Here is a 20,726-nt window from a genome sequence, read left to right on the forward strand (position 1 = left end):
AGATACAAAGCTGAACAAGCCAAAGTCCCTGCCCACACGGAACTCATATTTTTTGCTTGTTTGTTGTTTGTTTGATTGGTTTGTTTTGGTTTTGGTGCTGAAACCCGAGAGCTCATATTTGAGTGAGGAAGACACACAATAAAGATGTAAACCATGGGTGGAGGGATGTTACCTGAGAGACCAGTGACAGGGAAGATCTGAGATCTAAGCTGAACTATGAAGGGTAAAAAGAGCAAGACCAAGAACATCTTTGCTTAATACCTACGTGTTGCAAGGATGGATGGACAGATGAATGGATAGACAGACCAATGGGGCGGATTCTGATGTGAATGAGACTCACGCTCTAGTGCCAGGTCCCTGGTGTGCTTAACTCTAGAGAGGAGGGTGTGGGCGGCACCGGGGACCCAGGATTCCCAGCCTGCTCTCGCAGAACTCCTGTTGAAGCCGCCGACCTGACCCGAGGGGCCGCTGGGGGGCGACCGAGAGCCCATTCATTTCCCTTTAAGGCCGAGGCGGAAGACTGACGGAGGAAGGGCCTTTGTGTCGGCGGGATAGAAATAGGCCAGCCCCTTTAAGAGGGCGGAGACTCGGGAGTCGCGGCCGCTTCGAAAGTGGCCTCGGGCGCTGGTGCTCGGCTTCCCGGGTTTGTCGGCCCCCGCCAGGGTCGCTGAGTAGCCTTTCTCCGACCTCGCCTCAGAGACCGTGCGGCCCGGACTCCGACGCTCCCACCGCAACCAAGACCGAGGCCCCGGCGACCCCTCGAGTCGGGGGCTTCCCGGCCACCCCCCTCGCCGGAGCCCGCCGGCCGTCGCCATGGTAATGCCGCGCCCGAGGCCGCAGAACTGCCTTCTGGCTTCCAGCCCTTCTCTCGTGCTAGCTGCAAGGCCGGCTAGGGTTTGGGTCAGAGCTTGGTGGCTTCGGGAGACCTAGGTTCTAGTCAGTGCTTGCCCGGAGACCCTTGGGAAGGTCCTCGCCACACACCTCCCTCTCTCTGGGCCTCAGTTTCCCTCCTGTTGCCTTCCATCTCTTCTTGGAGAACTCCTGGTCATCCTCCCCGGTTGGTTCAAAGGTCACGCCTCCAGAGCCCCCACCCCCTTCCCCTAACCCGGTCACTCTGATCCTTGGACGCGTGGGGGTGGGGGTGCCTAACTGTAGCTCTTGCTCTTTTGGCAACCGGGGTTTAGGCACAGCCCGCTGCTCTTGAGTTTGACGCCAGTCTAAGAGCTGGCCACAGTAGCCCTGCTGCCTAGAAAGAAGGAACCGTGGACTGGGACATCCTACCCTCCTGGGACGCTGGCTTTGGGGCATGGGATTAGATAGAAGGAAACCATTGGTTTGGCTTTCAGAAACAAGGCCACTAGCACCGCTGGGCATGCTTGGATTTATGGTGACCTCTCTCTTGTTTGACATGGGTTCCCCAGGCCAGGTCTTTGGGATGTTGCAAAATCCTTAAGCCCATGTGCACGGCGCGGAGTCCAAAGAATGACCCAGGTTCCCTCTGGCAGCCTTCCTCTTGCCTCCTCCCCCCTCTCCCAGGGCTAATGCAGCTGGATCTGCGTGGGTTATTTTACAAGAAGGGATTCTAAATCATCCGAGCCTTTAAGTAAATCCCATCTCTCCCCTCCTCATCCCTTATTCCTCCCTCAGCACTAGCAAAAAAATAAAAAATAAATAAAAATAAAAAACAGTACACCTGGTGGTCCTGTTAGAATTGGAAAGAAGCGTAGTGAGGACAGAATGTACTTGCAAGCAGAATTTCTCCTCCAACCTCAATTGCTTTGTTTTCCTCTCAGGCATGCAGTTTGCAGAAGCTGTTTACTGTGGAAGAGGAGTTTGAAGATGAGGTAAGGAAGTGTTGGTGATCAGAGATAGCAGAGGAGGTCTTGAGTTGTAAACACCCAGACTCAGAACATTTTGAAGCAGCCTGCCCCAGCCTCCTTTCTTTTGACATGTATAGCTTTTGTGTCTGTGAGAGGCTGAGAAAACAGGAGACATGTAAACAGCCTACTTAACCGTTTTAGAAACACAAAGCCAGAGACGGGAGGTGCCTAAATGGTAAGGGCCCTGGCCTGGAAGCTATATTATGTGGATGATTCGATTCACCTTTACGATGACATACTTGAGGTGGGAAAGAAAGTTTATGGGAGCCAGAGACAACACAGTGACTGGATGACGGGAGGCCTGAGGTCGGTCGCCAAGTGGCTATGTGAGCCAGGGAAAATTACTTCATTCTCTGGCCTTGTGTTTTCTACAGTATGAGGGATATTCTTTTGCTCCAGAGGCTCTTCCCTTCCCTCTTTCTCAGAAGATGAGGGATTAGACTGAGGGATCGGAAGCCAGCACATTAGAATCACCCCTGCTGAGGCCCTAACACACACCAATTAAACCAGGACTTCTAGGGATGGGCCCAGGCAGGGCTATTTCTAATCTGGGGGTATAGTCAGAGATCACTGAATAAGCTAGCCATCCCCACAGCTCTCTTTCTGCTCAGATCCAATGGATATAGTTTCCTCTGGGAGGCCCAAAATTGCTACCTGAAATCCTTTTCAGAAAGAGGTAGGATTGAAGTGAGTAAAACCCAAATAGGTAAATTAACCTGCTTAAGAATACAGCACCAACAATCCGGGTGAGGTCCTCGCCTCCTGATTCCAGTCTACATATGTGGAAACTATTAAGCTGCATTTATAGAGTAGAATTGCTTTATTTTATCGGCGACAAGCCATTCCAGCCTATTTTTTGTCTCCCAGCTCTGTGCTTTAAAAATCATGTTTAGGAATGGGGCGCTCAGTCAGTTAAGCATCTGACTCCAGCTCAGGTCATGATCTATCTTACAGGTTCGTGGGTTCAAGCCCCACATCAAGCTCTGTGCTGACAGCTCAGAGCCTGGAGCCTGCTTCAGATTCTGTGTCTCTCTCTCTGCCCCTCCCCTGCTCATGCTCTGCCTCTCTCTCTCAAAAATAAACATTAAAAAAAATTTTTTTTAATCATGTTTAGTAAATAAAATAAAAATCACGTTTAGAATTTGTCCAGATGCCCAGTTTGTACCTAGTATGGTGATGAATGCTGCACCAGGGGCCCCACAGTCCTTTTCACAGTTCTTTTGAGGCTTTTGGAACCTGAGGTTTGAAAGGGAAAACAGAACTTCCTCAGACCCCTTAAAAATCAGTCTCTGGCTTTGCTCATTCACAGAAGCCCTAAGACATAGTGACAGGGGCACATATGAGTTCTAATCCTGATTCTGTGAAGGTACTTAACTTCTCTGAGTCTCCATTTCTGAATCCATAAAACAGGAATAATAATATCTATTAGGGCCATTGTGAAAATTCATTGCGAGAATTCTGGTAAAATGTTTACATGGTCCCTGGCACCCGGCATGGTTTCAGATTGTTACATGTTTTTGTTATCACTTGGAGACTTTAATTCGGTTTTTATTTTTTTTTTATTTAAAAAAAATTTTTTTTTTCAACATTGATTTATTTTTGGGACAGAGAGAGACAGAGCATGAACGGGGGAGGGGCAGAGAGGAGGGAGACACAGAATCGGAAACAGGCTCCAGGCTCTGAGCCATCAGCCCAGAGCCCACCGCGGGGCTCGAACTCACGGACCACGAGATCGTGACCTGGCTGAAGTCGGACGCTTAACCGACTACACCACCCAGGCGCCCCTAATTCGGTTTTTAAAAAAATTCAAAATTGCCAGCTTTGTCGAGGAGATGTGTCCTTGTCCTTGTCTTTCAGCTTTGTAGATGTGTATTTACAGGCTGCAAAAGTGGCTAAGTGCCCCACTTGGTTCTTACCAGGTGATGGTAGGACGGCTGGGCCAGTAACGGGATTAAGGATGAAGGTCTCAGGACACCTGGGTGGTTCAGTCACGAATCGACTGACTTCGGTTCAGGTCTCATGACTCACAGTCCATGAGTTCGAGCCCCACATCAGGTTCCGTGCTGACAGCTCAGAGCCTGGAGCCTGCTTCTGATTCTGATTCTGTGTCTCCCTCCCTCTCCGCCCCTTCCCTACTCATGCTCTGGCTCTCTCTGCCTCAGAAATAAATAAACATTAAAAAAAGTTTTTTTTTTTTAAAAGAATGAAGGTCTGTGGGGTGCCTGGCCAGCTCAGTGGGTAGAGCATGTGACTTTTGATCTTGGGGTCGTGAGTTCAAGTCCTACATTGGGCATAGAGATTACTTAAAAAAAAAAAAAAAAAAAAAGAAGAGTGAAGGACTCTGACAGTTCAAGTTTCTGTTCCATGGCCAGTCCGTTTCCCCCTTCCCAAGGCAGATGACATCATGTATGAGAGTGAGCTCTTTTTTTTTGTTAATGTTTATTTATTTATTTTGAGAGAGAGAGAGAGACAGAGCTTGAGGGTGGGGTGGGACAGAGGGAGAGACACAGAATCCAAAGCGGGCTCCAGGCTCAGAGCTGTCAGCACAGAGCCCGACGCGGGGCTCAAACTCACAGACGCGAGACCATGACCTCAGCCAGAGTCGGAAACTCAACCGACTGAGCCACCCAGGCACCCCTGTGAGTGAGCTCTTTAGGAGAAAAGGGATCTGTCAACCTCCAGGATCATCAGGATTTTATTGCTGCTGTAATTCTAATATTGTTATTATTGCTAAATCTATCAGCTCTAGCTGATAGTCCTGCTAGAGTATGCTACACCCCCGATAATACACAAAGCCAGAAAAAACCTTTCTCTGGCCCAGACACTCCAATGCAGCAGCACGGGTTGGGGGTGGAGGGGACCTTCCTGTCAGTTAAATCAGCAGTTCTAACTTAAAAACACCCTCAGAACAGGTCTGTTGCTCTCGAAGGCGTCAATCTCACCTTGCTTCCCAACTGGAATCCATACTTAATTTAACTTGCCTGAAAAGCTATATTTAACTTCTGCCTATTTTGCTGGATCCAAGGCCTCTGGCTTAGTGAAGGCTGTGTGTGTGTGTGTGTGTGTGTGTGTGTGTGTGTGTGTGTGTGTGGTGGAGGAGGGGGGAGGAGTGCGTTGAGAACAGGCAGCATGACCAGCTGGATAGACCCCTGTTGCACAGGCTGGACACCAGAAAGCTTGTTTTCTTGAGATGGGTGTGTGGCCTTGGGTGATTGGATTCCTTTGTGCCCTGGTATGTTTGCTTCTCCTGCCACTCCCCTGACTGCCACCGCTTCCCTGTCCCCCGAGAGAAGCTACCTGAAGACTTAGCCTTAGAATGTTTCTTTCTTGGTGCGCCTGGGTGGCTCAGTCGGTTAAGCAGCCGACTTCGGCTCAGGTCATGATTTCGCGGTCTATGAGTTTGAGCCCCGAGTCGGGCTCTGTGCTGACAGCTCGGAGCCTGGAGCCTGTTTCAGATTCTGTGTCTCCCTCTCTCTGACCCTCCCCCGTACATGCTCGGTCTCTCTGTCTCAAAATAAATAAACGTTAAAAAAAATTTTTTTTTTAAAACAATGTTTCTTTCATTCCTTATTTCCTTTTTTTTTTTTAAAGATTTTATTTTTAACTAATCTCTATACCCAACGTGGGGTTTGAACTTACAACCCTGAGATCTAGAGTCCCATGCTCCACCGACTGAGCTAGCCAGGCATCCCATCACCTCCAGGCTTCTACCAGAAACATTCTGGGGCACCTGGCTGGCTCAGTGGGTGGAACATGAGACTTTTTTTTTTTTTTTTAACATTTATTTATTTTTGAAGGAGAGAGAGACAGAGCATGAGCAGGGGAGGGGCAGAGAGAGAGAGGAAGACCTAGAATCTGAAGCAGGCTCCAGGCTCTGAGCTGTCAGCACAGAGCCTGACACGGGACTCAAACTCACAACCTGCGAGATCATGACCTGGGCTGAAGTCAGATGCTTTTTTTTCAATGTTTTATTTTTTTGGGGGGACAGAGAGAGACAGACCATGAACGGGGGAGGGGCAGAGAGAGAGGGAGACACAGAATCGGAAACAGGCTCCAGGCTCTGAGCCATCAGCCCAGAGCCCGACGCGGGGCTCCAACTCACGGACCGCGAGATCGTGACCTGGCTGAAGTTGGACGCTCAACCCACTGAGCCACCCAGGTGCCCCATGAAGTCAGATGCTTAACCGACTGAGCCACGAGGCGCCCCTGTGGAGCATGGGACTCGATCTCTAGGTTGTAAATTTGAGCCCCACGTTGGATATAGATATTACTTAGAAATAAAATCTTAAAAAAAAAAAGTCTGGAGGTGGGCTCATGGACAAGGTCAAAGATGGTGAGAGACTCCACCATTGTCTTTCATGGCTTGGTTTTTCACTTGCATGTATCTGTGCTTATATACACGCCACATGCATGAAAGTAAGAGCAAGAGTGTTCCTTTGGGGCACCTGGGTGGCTTAGTTGGTTGAGTGTCCAGCTCATATTTTTGGCTCAGTTTCACAGTTCATGAGTTCAAGCCCTGTGTTGGGCTCTGTGCTGACAGCACGGAGCCTGCTTGGGATTCTCTTGTCTCCCTCTCTGTCTGCCCCACCCCCCACTTGTATGTGTGGGTGTGTGCTCTCTCTCTCTCTCTCTCTCTCTCTCAAAAATAAATAAATAAACGTTAAAAAAAAGAGAGACAGAGTGTGTTTGTTGATTTCCAGATGCCAAGACCCACTATCTCTGCTTCTTTGTAGGATTTTTTATCTGCTGTGGAGGATGCAGAGAACGAGTTTGCTGGCTCACGGCCTTTGAATGCTGGATGCCTGAGACCTGTCTCTTCTAGGCCACAGGAGACCGTGCCGGCACAGTCTTCTGGGCAGCTGCCGTCATGCCCCACTGCTCCTTCAGAGGCTTTGGGCCCGTCGGCCCTGGGACTCCGCCTTCCTACCTCCAGCATGCCCAGGGCCATCAGGGACCCGCCTTCCATAGGAACAGCCCCCCTAAGGCCTGTCTCGACTTCTAGCAGCTGGACTGGCCATCAGAGACGAGTGTCCCTGCCAGAAGTGCTCAAAGAGCCAGCGAGACCCCAGACATCAGCCTCCCGCCCCCTGCTCACCTTTGAGAGCCAACAGCAGATGATTAGTGGCTTTGAGGGGCCTGAACAAGATGAATTTGATAAGGTCCTGGCAAGCATGGAGCTGGAGGGGCCTGGCGTGGAGCTGGAACTTGGAATCAGCAGTGAGGCCACGGGAATCCCGCCCACCTGGCAGCAGGAGGACTTAGCTTTGGCTAAAAAGGCTCGCGTAGCTGAGCTGAGCAGGTCTTGCCTAAAGGGGCCCACGCCTGCTTCCCACATAACGAGTGTCATGTTAGCCGACGATGAGCCCCCAGCACCTGGGGTCTACTGTAGGACTGCACAGCCCCACCTGAGACCCGGTGCCGTGAGCAACCTTCCTACCCCAGCTGCCTCAACAGTTCCTGCTCAGCAACCCCACTCGGAAGCCTGCCCTCAGGGGCCTGCTCTTCGAGCGGCACAGCCTCTCCAAGCTGCTGGCCGGCCTGTTCAGAGCAGCCCGCAAAGTCCTTTCCCTGGTCAGTCATTCCAACGTCCAAATGCCTGCTTGCGTGGCAAATCTCACCTTCCTGGTCCACGAACTCCCAACTCGATCTGTTCTACTCCCTCGAGGACTATCTCTGCGTTATTTCCTCGGAGCCCCTTACAACCCCGAGCTCCAGCGGCTTCCGTCAAGTGTCCTGCCGGCACCCCAAAGAGCCCCCATTCCTCCCTGGTTCCCCAAGCAGTTCTCCAGCCACCCATAGTCACCAACCACCTGGTGCAGCTGGTCACTGCTGCCAACCGGACACCCCAGCGACCCGCCCGCACCAAAACCCGCCGCTTCCCCGGCCCCGCAGGGATCCTGCCCCACCAGGTGAGTGACAGGTTCTCGTTGGCAGAAGGGGTCCAGGACGTTGCGGGGACAAGGGGGAGAATCTGGTCCCAGAATATCTTCACTCCTGGGGGAGGGAGGGAAGGAGAAAGTGCAGAGAGAGGGCTGTTTTGTTTTTTTTAATGTTTATTTTATTTGAGAGAGAGGGAGACACAGAATCCGAAGCAGGATCCTGGCTCGGATCTGTCAGCACAGAGCCTGACGCGGGCCTCGAATCCACAAACCGCGAGATTATGACCTGATCCGAAGTCGGATATTTAACCAACTGAGCCACGCAGGCACCCCAGAGAGGGGTGCTTTCCAAGTGGTAGAAGAAGTCAAAAAAAGTGGGAAGAAAGAATCAAGTGCTTGAAAAACCACAGGCGAGAGAGGTGCTTTGGCTCTGAGAACCTCACAACTTTTATTCTGTTGAGCCCCTACTGTTTGCTAGCACTAAGGCAAGGCAGATTAATTCACGTGTTTCCTAAGGACTTGTATGTGTTGGTCAGTTCGCTTGGAACTGGGAATGCAGAGGTTAAAACAGAAGTAGTTCCAGTGCAGTGGAAGAAGCGGACGCGAACGAGCGATTAGACATAAAATGCATAGTGTGAGTAGAGGTCATTCCCTAGGTGCAGGGGAGACACTGGACTCCTTATGCTTACCGAGTGGGCTTTGGAGGGATGGCTAGGAGGTTAACAGGTGTGTGTAGGAAGGCTGCTCTCCGGGAGGCATGTCAGCGGTGGCAAGACCGGGAAGAGCGTGTGCGAAGGCACAGCGGCGTAAGAGCAAGATGCCATCAGAGGTGCAGAGAACAGCTCACTGCGGCTGGTGTGCGGGGTCGGCGTGGGGAAGCCGGGCTGTGCTGAGAGTTTGAATTTCAGCGGTGGTGGAGGGACAGTATCCGTCAAAGCATCTTGGATCAGATCCCAGATAACGGGATTCTGCGGGTCTGATCTGGTGGTGATTGGTGTACTCCTTTTCTCACGTTTTAGGGCAGTTCAGATAATTTCTGCCTGTTCCTTGCTCTTCGCTGGCACTTTAAGGGAAATCCAAGGAGGCCATCTACCTTCCTCCCGGGCTAGATCTCTGCAGGGAAGGGTTCGGTCCCTGAGAAGGGATTTGGGGAAAGCTGCCCCTTTGCCTAGCCCAGGCCTCTCTATCCGGGTCATTGCCTCCTTCACGAAGCCCTGGGTTTTGTTCCTGGGCCAGCTCCAGCTCCCTCACATTCCCAAAACAGTCCCCAAAGCATCTTTTTTTGAGCTGCCAACGAGGCTCCTGAGACTTCGTTAGGAGAGATGTAATATGTGTTAATTGTCCCTGATAGTTTCCTGAACTCATTATGTAACCCAGACAAGAAGCTGCAACTTGTAAATAACAGCTGCTGAGCTCGCTCTCGCCTTCTTCTCTCTCCCCTTGCAGCACAGTGGGAAAAATCTGGAGGAGATCATGGTTTCCACACCCCAGACTCCGACTCATGGTGCCCTGGCTAAATTCCGGGCTGAGGTAACTGGTTCCCTGCGGATGTTCACTTCCTGGGCATCACTTAAGAGTAAGGGACATCCCTGCACGTTTTAGGAGTTGAGAAGCAGTCTATGCTGCTAGGCCTCCCCGCGGTGACGCACCAAAGGGCACGTGGCGAAGGCCGTTTGGGAAAGTGGCGATTCTCCTGGCACAAAGTGAAGCCTGTCCTGATGCTGACCGAGGCCAGGGGTCCAGTCTTCCCTACTCCTCTAAGAAAGAAAGGCCCAGCTAACTCCCGTCTTTCCTCAGGGGAGGGGAGCGTAATAGGTATTAGGAAATTGTGTCTCAGGAACCCCTCCTCTCAGGTTTCTGAGAATTGAGTGGGGAACGATCTGCCTTCATCTTGCCTCCAGTGGATTCCTTTTTGGTGGGGGAGACCCATCCTTCCTCCTCACTGGGATTCTCGTTGACCTACTCTGCCCTCACACCCACTTTTGCTTTTAATTCGCTAGCAGTTTTTCTCTTTGCTGTAGTTCCACAGATCTATCAGTCCACTTCAGGTCCAAAGCAGCAAATACTCCTCTGGGTTCAAAGCATTTTTTTTTTCTTTTAACGTTTATTTTTCAGAGAGGACACAGAGTGCGGGCAGGGGAGGGTAAAGAGAGAGGGAGACACAGAATCTGAAGTAGGCTCCAGGCTCCGAGCTGTCAGCGCAGAGCCCAACCCGGGGCTCGAACCCATGAACCACGAGATCATGACCTGAGCCGAAGCCAGATGCTTAACCGACTGAGCCACCCAGGCGTTTTTTAATATGAGCATTTTTTAATATAAGAAGGTTAATAGTTAAGCCAGAGGCATCCCAAATAAAATATGACTGTTTCGAAATGACTTAAGGCACTGTGAAAGCCTATCAATGTAAGTGGGGGCTCCCTGGCCCTAAGACTTTTCGAGGCCGTTACACAAGAGACAAGCATGGATAGACCGTCTTTTGCTTCGGGACAACTAAAGTCAGGCACTGATTTAAAATTTAAAAAAAATTTTTGAGAGAGAGGGTGCAAGTGAGTGAGGGACAAAGAGAGAGAGAGAGAGAGAGGATCCCAGGAGGGGCAGAGGGAGAGAGAGAAAGAGGGGTGAGAGAGAGAGTGGGGCTCACCCGAAGCGGGCTTGTGCTCACCCAATGTGGGACTCGAACTCATGAACCGTGAGATCACGAGCTGAGTTGAAGTCAGATGCTTAACGACTGAGCCACCCAGGTGCCCTAAAATGAAATGAAATAAACAAGGAGCACCTTTGCTATTGCTGTTAAATGAAAGATGTGCTGTGCAACCAGATCTCACGTACCATTCTGAGACCTAGGGGATAAACGAAAGCAGAGACTGGCTACCGTGTTGCAGGGAATGTGCCCTTCCCTCCCACCCCTCCATCCTGTCTCAGTCAAGGTCTGTAGCAAGGTGGGTCCATTAACACAGGCTCCCCCTCTGCTCTGTGGTGCCAGATTGTTACTAGTTCCCAGGCGTCGGTGGAGGAGGATTTTGGGCGAGGGCCCTGGCTGGCCATGAAATCTGCTCTGGGCCTGGAGGAGAGAGACCCCACCTGCTTTCTCTGTACCTATAGCATCGTCATGGTGCTGCGGAAGGTAAGGGTCCTGAGTGCTGAGATGTGCAAGAAAGACCGTTTTTACCCTTCCTACCAACCTGCTGTCCTACTCCACCTTAGGAAAGGGGCTGTCCGTTTGCTCCCTCTTACCCCAGGCCTGTCTCTGAGCAGCAGCACGGAGTCCCTTTTGGTTGTATCATCTTCGGCTCACCTAGCATTTCACTAGCATCGACAGTATCAGGCACAGGTGGAAGCAGGAAGTGGGTTATGGCTATGTCTCTGCACATCCAGGCCCTGGATGAGGCGGGGGTAAGCACACTGTTACCCATCGAGCTCCCTAGAGGTCAAGGGTCATATGCAGACACATTCTGGTGGCCTGCTGTGATGTAGCTCTCTATAAATACGTATATGCTGGAGAAAGGAAGCAGGAGGCAGAAAGGACCTGCCAGCTTCGGGTCTGCTAGAGAGAGACAGGATGGGTCCTTCAGACGGCCCTTTTGCCCCCCACAAAAAGAGCATCACCACACCTGTACTCTCCTCCCCTCCTCCCCTCCGGTTGCCCTGGTGCACTTGGGAACCTTACAGGTGGGATGTGGCTTGCTCAGCAAATGCCTCTCCTTGTAACCAGGCAGCCCTGAGGCAGCTTCCCAGGAACAAGGTCCCCAACATGGCAGTGATGATCAAGTCCCTGAGTCGGAGCACGATGGACGCCAGTGTGGTTTTCAAGGACCCCACGGGTGAGAAGTTAGGTCCTGGGGGTGTCTGATGAGTGGCCTTTGTGGAGTTCAGGAGATGAGGAGGAGTCACCCTCTTCATTTGCAGATGGGAAAATTGAGGCAGTGAGCAGCCCACTTCCCAGCCAGGGCCCAAACCAGTCACTGCGCTGTCCTTGACCCAGACTGATGGGCCGCGCGGTATTTGCAGGAGAGATGCAGGGCACGGTGCACAGGTTGCTGCTCGAGGCCCGGCAGAGTGAGCTGAAGCCTGGCTCAGTGCTGCTGCTGAAGCAGGTATGGGGGGCTCCAAATGCGGACCTCCTCTCCAACCCTCCCAACCCTGGAGAAGCCCCTGAGTTGTCCGTCTGGCTCCCTTCCCTCCCCGGTCCCCAGGCCAGGAATGGTTGGGCTGGTGCTAGACCCCGCCTCCTATTCTGTGGGGCAGATGGGGATGGGGGGGGGGGTTGTGTTGTGTGGAGAGGAGGGTGTGGTATGTGCTTCTACAGGGCGGGGGCAGGAGCGGTTTGGGTGAGCCTGGTGCAGAAGCCAGAGAGGGAGAGGCAGGCGGGGACCAGGTGGCATGGGACAGCATCTTAGCGCCCCGTCAGGGCACTGACCTTCCCCTTCCTCGACCCGAGGTTGGAGTGTTTTCTCCTTCGCTCCGAAATCACTACCTCAACGTGACGCCCAACAACCTGGTCCATATTTACGGCCCAGATTCTGGGGATGGGAACTTCCTCAAGCCATCTCCGCCCTTCCCCAAGGTAAGAGGAGCGGGATGGAACGGGGCCCGGGAGATCCGCTTTCTGCCTGTATATTCTGGTGTCTTCCCCTCCTTCACCCTGGGGAGCAGAGGTGTGAAGGGGGCAGTTGCCCTGAGGTGAAGAGATGCCTCTGGGGACAGGGTCATCTCCTTCTGTTCCTGGTCCAGCCGCCTGCCAGATGGCACAGTAACAGGACCTAGAGCAGCTGGCTTCTTGGGGATCGTGATCTGATGGCAGGCTTGAGCACTGGAGAGGATAGGAGTCACTTGAGAACTAAGCAAGTTGTGCGTCCCCCAGAGGGTGTGGCCCTCAGTAAGTGACGGAGGCTCAGATCTGCTACAGGTGGCAGAGAACAGTGAGCTACATTCAGACTGTCGGGTGAGCTGGCACTTAGTCTGCATCTTCCCTCCTGGCCCCCACCTATGCTAGGTGAGGCGGCACCCACACAGAACCCAGGTGGGGACACCCCCCTTGGGAACTAAAGGAGCCCGGGGTTCCAGGCAGCTCCACTCCAGGCTAAGAGTGCAGAGCCTGGCCTTGACTTGGCACACAGTGTCCCCTCTGTGGCCACTTCCACACTTCCCGGGATCCTGGGTTGTTATCGTGGCCCGGCCTGGAGGTCAGGAGACCTGGGTCATGTCCCCACTCTGCTGGTAATTTGTAACGTGACCTTGGGCAAGTCCCGTCCCTGCCCCTGCTGTTGCTTCATCTCTGAAGTGAAGGGTTAGACCTGATGACTTCTGCTCACGCTCCACCCTTGGCTCTAATGGCCTACTTCCATTTCTCTTATCTTTCCCCTTAACCTTCCACATTTTCTCAAAATCACCCTGCTTCCAAAAGATCATCTTTCTTTTTAAGTTTCAAGATATCCATACCCCTTGACAAAAATCGAAATGGTACAGAGAATAAAGCAAAGCTTGTAACTTACTCTTCTCCGCTGCCATCCCCTAGGGCTAACCATAGTTAACAGTTTAATTACTAATTTCCACTACCTGCTCATATATCAGCTAGTGTGGGCATTATTAAAAGCTTTTTAATCCCAGGCTAACTCCTCAGCATATTTTTGAATGGCTTCTTCACTCTCTGCTCCAACTATATATAGATTTCCTAAAGCACCAGATGCCAACAAAATTAGGAAAGAAGAGTGCCCAAAAAGTGTTTTGTTTTTTTAATTACCTGCTGTTTTGGGTGTTGGGTATTTTTATCTCCCTCCCCTGGGTGACTGGCCCCTGCCACACTCCTCTGTATTGTCTTTCCTGAACCCCCACCTATTCCATTGAGGTCGTCTGGGTGGATGTGGAATTGTCCAGAGGGGTATCCAGAGCACAGGCTTTAGTAACCAGGGTGTCTGTCCCCAGGACCCAGGGAGCTTCCCTGGCAGCCTCCACCATGAGACTGCGAAGTCTGGAAGAGGCCTCAGAACAGCGCACGATGCAGAAGCAGGGGCATCCCCTGAGGAAGAACTCCCAGAAGCAGGTAAGGGAGTCAGCTCCCCAGGAGCAAAAGAGGTTCTCCTTCTATTTCCTCTTGAATAGCACAGCCAGAAGAACCTGGCTGCATCTTTCTCCTCCTCCTGTGAATCTTTGGGTCTTACGCAACCTTACAGAAATTGTATGCGGTGTCTTTTCTGGCCAGGCTGCAGGCCCCGAACTAACTACCGGTGTGATAGGGGCCACATAAAGCAGATACAGCGTGAGCCACAGGTCTCCCCCATTTCCACGCCGTGTGCTTTTAGCCACAAGGAGGAGATGAACCGGCACCGTCCTTCTGCCACAGCTTGAGTCTTCCGTGGGCTGATGGCCAGACCCCAGAGGCAGATTGCCGTATCCTGACCAAGCTCAGAGGCCCTGCAGGCGGTGCTGAGGACTCACACGTCCGTGTGGGACCAGGACACAGACCCGAGAGGCCCAAATACTGGGTTAGGGTACAGCCAGCTTGTTCCTCGGGGGGCAGCATCCCCCACATGAAGCTAGCACAATCCAAGTCTGCGCCTTAGCTTTTCGATTCCATAAATTCAACCCTGTCTGGCCTCACAGTTCATTGAGATTATGGGTAAGTGTCTCGCGTTAGGGGCGCCTGACTAGCTCAGTCGGAACAGTGTACGACTCTTGATCTCAGGGTTGTGAGTTCAAGCCCCACACCGGGTGTAGAGGTTACTTAAATAAATAAATAAATCTTTAAGTGTCTCACATGAACCAGTTTCGCGTTAGACCAACGGATAAACCACAGAGCCCATTTACTTATAGCCTATGAGAAAGTACTCCTTATGCTGGAATCTTCTCTGGAATGTCCTTGTAAGTAAGCTTGCTGACAAGCCAAACCATCCTCAGAAGGTCGCCGGTGGTCAGGGAGTGAGACTGAGGAGACTTGCCTGTACGATATTGTGGCTGGTGTCACGACTCCGCTGTAGGGACAGACATGCCGAGCGGACAACTACTCGTGGTGGCTGGACAGGGCCTGGAGACGCCAATACTCGTTCTTACTCTGATTCCCAGTTTCCTGGGCCCTCACTGATTGCTCATTCCCCTTCATTAAATATAGAGTTTCCCCGAACCGTCCTAATGTAGCTAGTGAGAGGCACCTTTTTTTGTTACAAATTTCAGTCCCACTTCCCCGAGTATGGGGCTGGTCACCTTAATCAAATTCTGAATGCCCCCAAACAGGCTTCTATCCTTCCAGCAGCCATGTTTATCACGTGCCCTGAGACAGACCAGACTCGCCTCTGCAGGGGTAGTTTCCAGCCCGACTTACTCCGCGGGCGGTCTGATCCCGTCCGTGGCGCGGGAGTTTTCTAGCTGGAAGCCGTGGCGCTGGCATGGGATGGAGCTTGAGTAGGCTCACCACGGGCAGGCCGTTTGACCTCTTTGAACTCGGTTCTCTCAGATAAAGTGGGGATTCTAACAGGAAGCACCATGAACTGCCCCGTGAAGTATACTGTGAGGACTGGAAGGAAGGGGTGAGTACGGCGGGTGCGGCCCCGCACCCGGTACAGCACACGCTCAGTATGTGTTAGCTGCTGTGTCAGCAGTAACAGTACCAAGCTCCATTTCCAAGTTCTCAGACACAAGCACCCGTCTGAGAACTACAGTCAGGGTCAGTTACTTTCATTCCAAACGCCCCTGAATGCCCTTTGGGGAAGGGGATGATGTTGTCTCACGCTCTTGAGGTGAGAAACCAGATTAGGGAATGCTTCTGAATGATTAGGGAATGATTCTGAACACCTCAAATGGCTTTCCCCGCCTTTTTTCTCCCTCTGGCCAATGAGAGGGTAGCACTAGAGAACGTCTGTCTGCTCAGGCACTCTGGATGGAAAGAGAGGAACCACTGAGGCCTAGGCAAAGCGTCTTTCTTGACAGAACGGCCCAGGCATTTTGTCCGTACCCCTTGTGTGTGTGTGTGTGTGTGTGTGTGTGGGAAGCAGAGGGAAGGTGGGAGTCAGGCCGGCCTCGGGCCCATTAGTGCGGTCACCACTGCCCAACTGTGTGGCCTGGTCCAGGCCTCCCTGAAGGGCAGGAGCTTTAGATCTGAGTCACGTGGAACCCTAACGCTGACACTAAGTCTGCCTACCCTCTCCATCTCCCCCTGCAGATGACCTAGATGGACTCCTGAGTGAGCTCCCTGAGGACTTTTTCTGTGGGACCAGCAGTTGGGACTGCCCTGAGGCAAGGCACCCACCGTGAGCAGGCAGCCTCTCAGCACCCAAGCAAGGCCCCGGTTGTGTCTGATCGGGTCCCCGGGAGAGAGGAGGCCTGGCACGACTGGGGAATAAACACAGCTGAGGACTTTTATGGCCACCCCCACCCTGGATGCTTTCCCTGGGAACGCCCTTGTCCCTCGGACTCTCCGCTGCTGTCACTCATACCGGAACTCAGCCCAGGGGTGGCCCTTCTGCTCCTCTGTCCTCCAAGCCCTTGGGTGCATCCGTTCCTTCTGCCGTCAGGGAAGGTGTGGCACTCTTCTGCCTCACCTTGACTTTGGGGGCCCCTGAGCTCCTTACTCCCTATCCCCTGAACACCTGAGGAGCCACACCACAGCAGTGGCGGCCGTCCCTCCGGTCGGGGAAGGAACACACTCAGACTTCCCTCTGCTTTGTCTCTTGAGGCCTGTGGCTGCCCAGCTCACCCGTGCCCAAGGTTCCAAGGTGTTGGGGGGCAGGGGTGTGGCTGTGGTGTCTTGTTCTGAAATAAAGCAGCTGCCTGTTCCGCCCGCCTCCCTCTCCCCTCCACCCTCGCTGCTCCTGGTCCTGTCTGTCCTGCCGGCGGGGCTTTGGCCAGGGCAGAGCCAAGCCGCTCGTTTTCCTTCTCTCTCTGTCTCTCTCTGTCTCTTTCTTCATAAACTTTTCTTCTAGACAGTTTGAGATTTACAGAATTATCGCAAAGGTAACACAGGGAGTTCCTGTGTATCCCACACCCAGTTTCCCTGTCGGCATCTTACGTTAGCGTGGACACTTCTTACAACCAAAGAACCGGTATCCGTACATGATGATTATTAACTGGACTTTGTGCTTGCTTCAGATTTACAGTTTCCCTGCTGTCCTTTTTCTGGTCCAGGACCCCACATTCCATTCAGTTGTCCTGTCTCCTCAGGCTCCTCCTGGCTCTGGCAGACTCTCCTTGTTTTTTATGACTTTGACAGCTTGGAAGAGTATGGGTCCAGCATATTCCAGGAGGCCCCCTATTGGAATTTGTCTCATTAAAAAAAAAAAAAAAAAAAAAGATGAGACTAGGGCTACGTGTCTTGTGGAGGAAGACCACAGAAGTAAAACCACACATCAAGGGTTGATGTTGACCTTGACCACCTGGCTGAAGGAGGCGTTTGTCAGGGTTCTCCACTGTAAATTTTCCTCTCTCTTTTCATACTGTCCTCTTTGACAGAAAGTCACTAGGTGTTGCCCATGCTGAGGAATGAGGAGTCCTGTTCTACCCTCTCTAAGGGCAGAATGTCTGTATAGATTATTGGGGATTCTCCCTCATTTCTTACTCAGTCCTACATTTATATCAGTGTGGGCTCGTGGGTATTTGTTTTATGTGTCGGGTCATAACCCAACGCTACTTTATTGTGTTGTCCAACAGTGCCTTGTCCTGTAGCTTTGCTGTGCTACCTTTCAGACCAGAGTTGGACAAGGGGCATGTGTACAAGGTGTGATTATACCAAGTTGCCAACCTTGTTTTCCTCTCTGGAATGAAGGGAAGAAAGGAATTGTCCCCCAGCTCGTGGTTGAGGGGGTGTGGGTTAAAGACCCTAGTCTGACTGCCAGCCTCCCCTGCGTCGGCCTCAGCCTTCCCTAAGCTGCTGTGCGTCTGAGGCCTCCGGTGGGTCTGGCGCCGCTCTGGGGGAAGGCGCTAATCTCTTTCTTCCCGAAGAAAGGCTGATCCCCTGGATCCCTGTGTCAAGGCTGAAGTGAGCGAGTGCTTTAAGAACGCCATGTTCAGCTGGCTTCTGGTTGCTGTGGGGCCCTGTTCTAAAAGGCTTTTGTGTTCCAAACCCAGGAGCAAGAAGGGGCTAATTTGCTAGCAACCTTCCTACCTGAACAGATCCTGCACTTCTCCCTCTTCTAGCCACTGCGAATTCCCCAGCCCTGCTGACGCAGCTCAGATCTGGGACACAGCCCACCTGTGCTGGGGGGTCGCCCGGTACCTACACCGCTCCGTGCCCCTTGGCCTGCAATACCACTCCCCACTCAGTCCCCTTGAGCCCCGCTCTCTACCGCTCACAGTCCTGACCAGCATCCTGGAATCTTGTGTCCTTCCTTACCCTACAGGCTCAGCTCCCAGAGGGCAGGGTGGGCATCCAGTCACCTGGCACTGTTCCCGCCACTAGAACTGGGCTCCCTGGGGGTTTGTGTGGGGGTTGGAGTAAAAGCCTCCATTTTCTGCCCTCAGGAAGCTAAGGCTAAAGACAGGAGACAACACACGGTATCTCTGAGGACTGGGTTGTAGTCAGAGCACCTTCAGGCCTGCGTGACAGACAAGAAGGCTGCAGAGGGGCTGAGGAGGTCAACACAGCCCTTCACCCTACACGTCATGACCACTGTGTGCCTCAGAAGGACGGGGACACCCACCCCACCTTGGCCCCTCTTGGCCCCACCCGGCCCATCGGCTCCCAACCCTGGGAACCCAGCTGTGGGTGCTGAGCTAGGCCGTTGGCGGGGCAATTAAAACACCAAATGGGTTCCAACAGGGTTAATCACAGCCGCATTTATAGAGGCGCCTTTCTCTGAGGATCTCCAAAGACCTCGCTGCGCATGATGTCATTCCTCCTCTGGGATCCCCCACCCTGGAATACCACCAAGAAGCTGGGGCCAGAGTGGGTGAACAGCAGGGTAAGGGCAGTGCCGGAAACAGCCCAGGCTGCTGCCACCCACTTGGGCAGGCAGATGAGTGTTCAGGCTGGCAGAGAACAAGGGCCCTCAGTCAATGCACTACACATAAGGGGCCAGCCTGCTGCCAGCCAAGCGCTTCTAAACACCACATCCAGACCTATTGTGTGCCAGGCCCTTGCTGGGCCGCAGAGACCCAGCTGAATAAATCCTGGCCCAGCATGGCCGACTTCTGCCCACGGGACACTGGGCTAGGTCCTTCGCAAAGTCCGTGTGAAGTCCCCCTGGAGCGCGGGGCAGGGGAGTGGCAGGGAAGGGTGAGGAACCTCAGTGAGGATGCTTCGGGCCCGAGGAACCGGGCTTCACTTTGGAGAGGGCAGCTGTTGGAAGCCAGCAGACACCGTCAAGCTAGGAAATGAACCATTTTAGATCCCTCCACTTGGGTGGCAGAGCAGAGGGATTGTGGCCAGAGAAAGGAACAGCAGGAGGCTGGGCCCGTCTGAGTTAAGGGCACTGAGATGGTGACTGACAGTGCGAGAAGCAGCGCTGGGACTTTGTGTGAGGGATCAGGGGGAGGAAGTAGTCGGAGGTAAGGGAGCAGGGGCTGCTGCGGTGCCAGGGAGGGGAGGAGGCGCTGCGGGCCGAGGGGCCAGGAGAGCCCGCAGCGCTGGCGCAGAGGGACCGGGCCGCCGTGGGGCTCGGCTGGCCCTGAGGGGCCGAGGGGCCTCCTGCCAGCACACTGGGAGAGGTCGGGGATTGGGACAGCCGAGGCTGGGGCATCCCTTGTACCCTCCCCTTCTCCCCGTCTTGGCCGCAGCACCCGCCAGTGCTATTTCACGGCCTCGTTCCTCCCCCTAGAGGCTCCTGGAAGGACAGCTGCTTTCTCTTGGTGAATGAGTTTGTGGTTTGTAGGTGTCTTTGGTCCTAGTGCCCAGTTGCCAGGTGGACCCCTTGCCTGGCAGGCAGGTGAGCCCTTTTAGGTGCCGGGGGATGGGGGGGGGCGGGGACACAAAATTCATTGCGGGCAGTTTCTAGAGATCATGCTGGCCTGCTGGGAGGGTGGGGAGAGGCTCTCACCACTGTCCGCCCTCATGTGGCCACAGCAGCTGGAGCCAAAGTGCACCATCTATGCAGTCTGGCCACCTGGGGTCCTAGTCCTGGCTCCGCTCCAAGCGGTGACCTTGGAGCCAGTAATTTCCCTTGTTAATTTCCCCTTAAGTTCCTCATCGTTAAAACCGACATAAAACCACCCACCTCAGAGGTGTTCAAGTGTGATCAGTGGCTTGATTGTATAATTTATTGTCAAAACCAAGCTTTTTACCTCCGTGAGCCAGGAAGTATGGCCCTTGGAGTGAAGATGGGTGTAAAAGTTGGGGTGCCTGGGTGGCTCAGTTGGCTAAACATCCATCTCTTAATTTCGGTTCAGGTCATGACTTCATGGTTCGTGGGTTCAAGCTCTGAATCAGGCTCTGTGCTGACAGCGAGGCACCTGCTTGAGATTCTCTCTCTCTCTCTCTCTCTCTCTCTGCTCCTCCCTGCTTGCACATTCTCTCTCAAAATAAATAAGTAAACATCAAAAAAAAAAAAAAGAAGATGAACGTAAAGGTAATGTAATTACTTGCAAAGCCCTGTGCATATGTGTGCAGAGTTATTCCAGGCAGACGCTGGAAGACCTGGCTGCATCCTGTCTCCACCTGCCCGTATCTCCTGGGCTGGGCTCCGCCCTCCAGCCAACATCTGAGAGGCGGGGGCACTCAGGCTCTTTCCTCCCTGTCCTGCCCATCTCCCAGATTGACTGTTTCACTCCCCTCGGCCCTTGCCAACCCAAGATGCTCTCTCCAGAGAAGTAGGGGATGCTGACCATGAAGTTCCGTCCCGGATGGCCTCAGCTGAGGGCCACTGCCCCATTGGGAGGCTGTCAGCCGGGGCAGGCGTTGGCCCAACACCTTCTCTGCACCAGGATCACGACTCTGGGCAAGCGGTGTTTACTAAACCAGCGAAGGACCTATTTATAGCCTCAGCTGCTCTTCTTGCTGGGTCACGAGTGAGGGGCAGGGTGGCTGCTCAGAGCGAGGGAGGCAGTC

At 53.1% G+C, this 20,726-nt stretch overlaps 1 protein-coding gene across 1 annotated transcript; it reads left to right on the top strand.

Annotated features, from left to right (window-relative positions):
* The first annotated feature begins 631 nt into the window (after positions 1-631).
* On the top strand, positions 632-16,611 carry HROB (homologous recombination factor with OB-fold). The gene is made up of 10 exons (XM_047093592.1): positions 632-816; positions 1,794-1,844; positions 6,614-7,789; positions 9,206-9,289; positions 10,743-10,883; positions 11,472-11,580; positions 11,768-11,853; positions 12,198-12,323; positions 13,682-13,799; positions 15,912-16,611. The coding sequence occupies exons 1-10, from the start codon at positions 814-816 to the stop codon at positions 16,001-16,003; spliced, it is 1,986 nt and encodes a 661-aa protein (XP_046949548.1). The 5' UTR covers positions 632-813; the 3' UTR covers positions 16,004-16,611.
* The last annotated feature ends 4,115 nt before the right edge of the window (positions 16,612-20,726 follow it).

Source organism: Lynx rufus, unplaced genomic scaffold, assembly GCF_022079265.1.
Source record: "Lynx rufus isolate CCGP_SWC_20201006 ecotype Redwood Valley unplaced genomic scaffold, mLynRuf1.p SCAF_34, whole genome shotgun sequence".
Taxonomy (NCBI): domain Eukaryota; kingdom Metazoa; phylum Chordata; class Mammalia; order Carnivora; family Felidae; genus Lynx; species Lynx rufus.

Coding starts and splice junctions, on each gene's coding strand:
- HROB (XM_047093592.1), top strand. Junction 11,854..12,197: donor CAGTGCTGCTGCTGAAGCAG/GTATGGGGGGCT, acceptor CCTCGACCCGAG/GTTGGAGTGTTTTCTCCTTC. Junction 13,800..15,911: donor GGAAGAACTCCCAGAAGCAG/GTAAGGGAGTCA, acceptor CTCCCCCTGCAG/ATGACCTAGATGGACTCCTG.